At 35.5% G+C, this 4,868-nt stretch overlaps 1 protein-coding gene across 1 annotated transcript in view; it reads right to left on the bottom strand.

The window, feature by feature from the left end:
- Window positions 1-4,868, bottom strand: part of LOC107736138 (C2 domain-containing protein 5-like) — a 30,422-nt gene that overhangs the window by 4,924 nt on the left and 20,630 nt on the right. Inside the window, exons 16-22 of the mRNA XM_016547632.1 lie at window positions 3,875-4,061; window positions 3,732-3,767; window positions 3,512-3,599; window positions 3,346-3,426; window positions 2,402-2,437; window positions 1,974-2,075; window positions 151-344 (exon numbers count right to left, since the gene is read on the bottom strand). Of these exons, the coding sequence (XP_016403118.1) occupies window positions 151-344; window positions 1,974-2,075; window positions 2,402-2,437; window positions 3,346-3,426; window positions 3,512-3,599; window positions 3,732-3,767; window positions 3,875-4,061 (724 nt within the window). The remainder of the gene's footprint in view (window positions 1-150; window positions 345-1,973; window positions 2,076-2,401; window positions 2,438-3,345; window positions 3,427-3,511; window positions 3,600-3,731; window positions 3,768-3,874; window positions 4,062-4,868) is intronic.

Here is a 4,868-nt window from a genome sequence, read left to right as displayed (position 1 = left end):
ATAAACATTTAATATTCTGTTTCATTTATTATTATTATTATTATTATTATTTATTAATAATAATACGAAGCAGCAGCAAATTTCTTAATGTGTGTGAAGTGAATAAGTCTGAATAGGGATTTATGGTAGTAAAAACAGTGAGACTGCTACCTCTCTGAGTGAGGTGGTCTCTCTAATGAAGAACATGTTGATGATGCCAAGGTATTTGATGATCTTTGCTCCAGGAATGAAAGAGAGCGGGGTCATTTTGACCACTGCGACAGAACTGCCCGAGTAGGAACGATTTGACCGAAGAGAACGAGAGCGACCTTCAGGCAACGGGCTGGCCTTCTCCATAGATGATGCTGTTGAGAGTAAGAGAGAGAGAGAGGGAAAGAGAGAAAGAGAAGAGAGAAAAGAGGGGGGGGGGTGGAATATACCAGACATGGCCTTCAGAGGGCGCTGTACAAGACCAACGGATGTGACGAGACAAACATAGTGTGACCGAGGAAAATGGGCATAAAATCAAATATAATTTCGTAAATTGCATAAACAATTATGAACAAAACAGCATCAACATGGCCTTCAGAGGGCGCTGTACAAGACCAACGGATGTGACGAGACAAACATAGTGTGACCGAGGAAAATGGGCATGTGTGCATTTGTGTGTTGCAGATCAGCAGCATGTGATCAAAGCAAAGCAACAGTACTGCACCATGCAAATAAACAGCATGCAAACACAGAGACAGAGGAGGAGAGAAAGAATGAATGTACGCATGTTCAGTCTGCCTTGATAAATCAGAGGATGATGAGCTTTGAAGAGGGAGGACACTTTTTCCATCAAGAGTGTGAAAGAGCTCAATCTCAAAGCTGTAATACATCATACATGACGCTGCATCACAACTGTTACACAGAGCGCTAATGCGCATGCAGCTCCCAAACATCGCTCAAACTATCTGTCAGTGGACTGAATTAGGGCTGGGCGATATTAATGTGATTATTTTGTTGACGGCATACAATAAAGCAACACAGTGAATACTGCAATGATTTCAGTGGCTGTTGAGTTGATATTTCAGCATCTACATAAATATTGAGATATATTATGAAAAAGAGATTTTTTTTTTTTTTAGCTATAACGCCCAACCCTGAACTGTACAACCTGTGCAGCCATACTTAAGATGCATTAACGCATCATATGTTACTCTGCATGGGACAATGACAGAGTTGGTCTGTGCTTTATTCATACTCATCACATCAGCAAGATCAATTATGAAATCACTGAGGCACAACTGAAAGAGTGACAGTCTTCATCTTGGTTCCTCACTAGGACTCAACCTTCACACTATGTTAATCATGTTTGATTGGATCGGCGTATGGCAGCAAGACTTGTCCACTTTTGGATGCAGGACATGGGAGTATGTGTGTGTAAGGATGCGTGAAGAAGTATAGACTGTAGTCAGAGTAGATGCCATTTTAAATTTGATACATTTGATTTTTAATGAATACGAGGCTGTGAGGGTTAGAAGATAATGTCATACTGCTGTGTACAGAGGACTTTAAAACAATATTGAACACATTGAACCAGAGCCCCATTTTCGTTCACATTAAATAAAATATGTAAAAAATCAATAATTCACCAAATAAAATTATTCACCAAAAAATGTTAACTTTTGGAACACCAAAATGAAAACATACTCCTAAACCATTTTACTTCCATACTGTTTTACATACAAAACACAAAAAATTATATTAATTAAAATATATATTTTTTGTGTTTTGTATGCGTTATGTATTATTTTAGTGGAATTTGGAATAATGTGCACCTATGAAATTAACGTAATAAGACCAAGAAAATGTAAAAATTTTTTATTAAGGGCCCATTTTGATTTCATCTTAAAGTTAAAGATCCTTTTAAGTATGCAGACTACTCCAACTAGGGTCTATGTGATTGTGCATGTCTGTGTATGTAAGCGAGTTTGCGTGTGTGCTCCTACTTGTTTTAACCGATCCGCGTCTTATGGTGTGAGCTTTCAGTTTAAGCTGCTCTATCCAGGAGCTGCATCTGTCTGCAAAGGAACTGTAATCAACTGAGGAGGCTGGACACACACACACACACACACATATATATATATATATATAGACCGACATTCAGAAACAAACACAGATAGACACAAACACGCACATAGAAATATGCGGTCACAAATCCCGCAGACAAGTACATACACACAACGACACAACAGAGGGACAAAGAGAAGAGGAAACAAGACACAGAAAGAAAGAAAGAAAAAAAGGGGTAAAATGGATGATGCTAGTGTGTGTGCTGCAGCACTTCAAACTGTCACACACAAAAGGAGCAGAAATCAAAAGGGGAAAAAAACACCCTGCTGCCTCCAGAACTCTTAGCAACAGATCAGGTACTGACCTCTGGCTGATGGATGGCTGCCAACCTCTGATAGACCTGAGACACACAAAGGAAACCAATGCAGTGTTAAAGGGATGACACTAAAGAAAACAGGATTTTCCTTAATATTGTGAAGAGCCAATGTGCAATGTAGATATCAGATCTCAATAATTTTTCCTAAGATTTTCAGTGGTCCCAGCAAAAAACAAAAACAAAACAAAAAAAACACACAAACACACACATATTTTATTGTTCATTATTATCATTATTATTAGTTTTTATGTGACAAAAAATATATATTCTTTTTTTAATGTCAAAAATTTATATATTTTTTAATAAAAATAAATTAATAAATAAATGCATTTTATTTTGGTACAAGAAACTTATGCACTATAAATCGGCACTGTAATAGTTATGTCACCAATATCTGATTTTTTATTTATTTTAATTATTATTATTATTTTTTAATTTATAGGTATTAACCAATATTGTATATTTAACAGTTTGCACCAATTTTAAGATATAATTATTAAGAGAACATTATCTAGCCAGTGTTGTTTTAGTATAATGTACACAATTATATTTTTTATTAATATTTTGAATATTTATTTATTTTTTATATTTTCTGTTTTCATTTCATTTTAAAGTTTAGTAATTTAGTTGTGTTTTTGCCTCTTTTTTTTTTTTTTTACTTTTTTATACTATATCTATATAGTTTTTATTATTTATGTCAGCTTTAGTTATTATAGTACATCAAATTAAACTTAATGAAAATGAAAAAATATATATTTCAGTAGACGTTTATTTTATTTCAAGTAACGAAAATGTATTTTACGACTTTAGTTTTAATGAACTAATAATGCACCTAGTACTAACATAAAAGGATTACGGCTAACTTTTAAAGAGCTATAAAGGACTGTATGGGACATCGGGTGAAGTTTAAATCAGGATTCACCAGGGTTTACCTTTGGGGGAGCTGAGAGGATTGGGAGAAGATGTTTCAGCATTGAGTTCCAGATTGAACTGAAGCTGCTCATCTGTTATGGCTGCAAAGGACAATCAACACTGAGGATCTGCTTTTCAAAAAGGTGTGTCTTACATGAACATACTGTACATACAGCACATGCTTACCCTTTATCAGTGTCTTTTCCCCACTTTGTTTGCCATTTTCCAAAGTCTGCTCTTTGTCAAAGCTCATTGCCACAGCTGTTACCGCCACCTGCCAATTAAACAACACTAAGCAATAGGGCTGGGCGATATGGCCAAAAAAATGATCACGATAAAAACATTTTTATATCAATCGATATCAATAATTATCACGATAAATTTAAAATCTTTATTTCTTTTAAATTAAAGGTAAAGCTGTCAGATAAACTCCTGTTGCAGACTAGATGCAACAAACAACAGCTATTAGCATGAAAACAGCAGCACATACAGTCATATTTAATAAAGTACACTAAATGCACTGAGCATTATGGGTAATTGCACACTGACCGCTAATCCTAGCAGCATGGTCTCTCCCACGCTGATTTGGATACGTAGCCCGAACAAAGCATTCATGCCTCGTAGCTTCAATTTGTTCATCAGCTGTGTGTGGAGTTCGTACTCTAGAAATGGCAGAAGATTACTAATGGCCGTGGCGTTCCCTTCTCCCTGGGCCTTCTTTTTAGTCCTGCACAGCCTACAGTGAGATGCAGAGAATACCCGGATGATTTTCTGATTAGGGCTATCACGATTATGAAATTTGGCTGACGATTAATTGTCTAAAAATAGTCACGGTTTATGCGATTAATTGTCTGTTTTAGGGCTTTGACGATTATGCCGATTATCACAATGAATTTTCTGTTTTTATGGCTTTCGTTATATAATTGATTAATTTAAGGGTTCAGTAAATAATTATGATGTTATCTTTTAATCTTTTCGAGTTATTATTTTGCAGTGTAAGATTACATAGAGTATTCCAAATTCTAAGAATTGGCCAATACCGATCAAACACCAGCGCTATTTTTTTTCTACACCACTACAGAATATCATTACTGTGTTTGTGGAACTAATGGTCACTCTTTTAAACCCTTCGTTAAACGCAATCCACTATATCAACTATTTGTATTCTTACAAAATACATTCATGAATATAAAATAGAAATCATGAGAAAAAGAAAGGCTTCTAATAATCTTTCTGTTTGTGATAATTCCTTCCTTCCTTAAACTTAAAGTATTATAATGGGAATATATCATCTTGCTCATAAGCGCTGCAATTTCTGTTGCATATGAGAAACATCAAACGGCAAACGAAACTGAAAGCATAGCGAAACAGCGCTTAGAGAGTATACTCGCCGCCTCAGCACGAGCGCGAAGGTGCGCGCAGCAAAAATGACGTGCATATTGAGGAAACAGCACACACTTAACACAGCAAAAGAGAAACTCCCATTCACAAAATTTAAATCACAAATAATACTACTGATGATAAAGAACGGGTTGAATGTTAA

This window comes from Sinocyclocheilus rhinocerous, unplaced genomic scaffold, assembly GCF_001515625.1.
Source record: "Sinocyclocheilus rhinocerous isolate Xijiao unplaced genomic scaffold, SAMN03320098_v1.1 scaffold942, whole genome shotgun sequence".
In the NCBI taxonomy this organism is placed as follows: domain Eukaryota; kingdom Metazoa; phylum Chordata; class Actinopteri; order Cypriniformes; family Cyprinidae; genus Sinocyclocheilus; species Sinocyclocheilus rhinocerous.
This window is presented reverse-complemented; position numbering and strand designations above follow the sequence as displayed.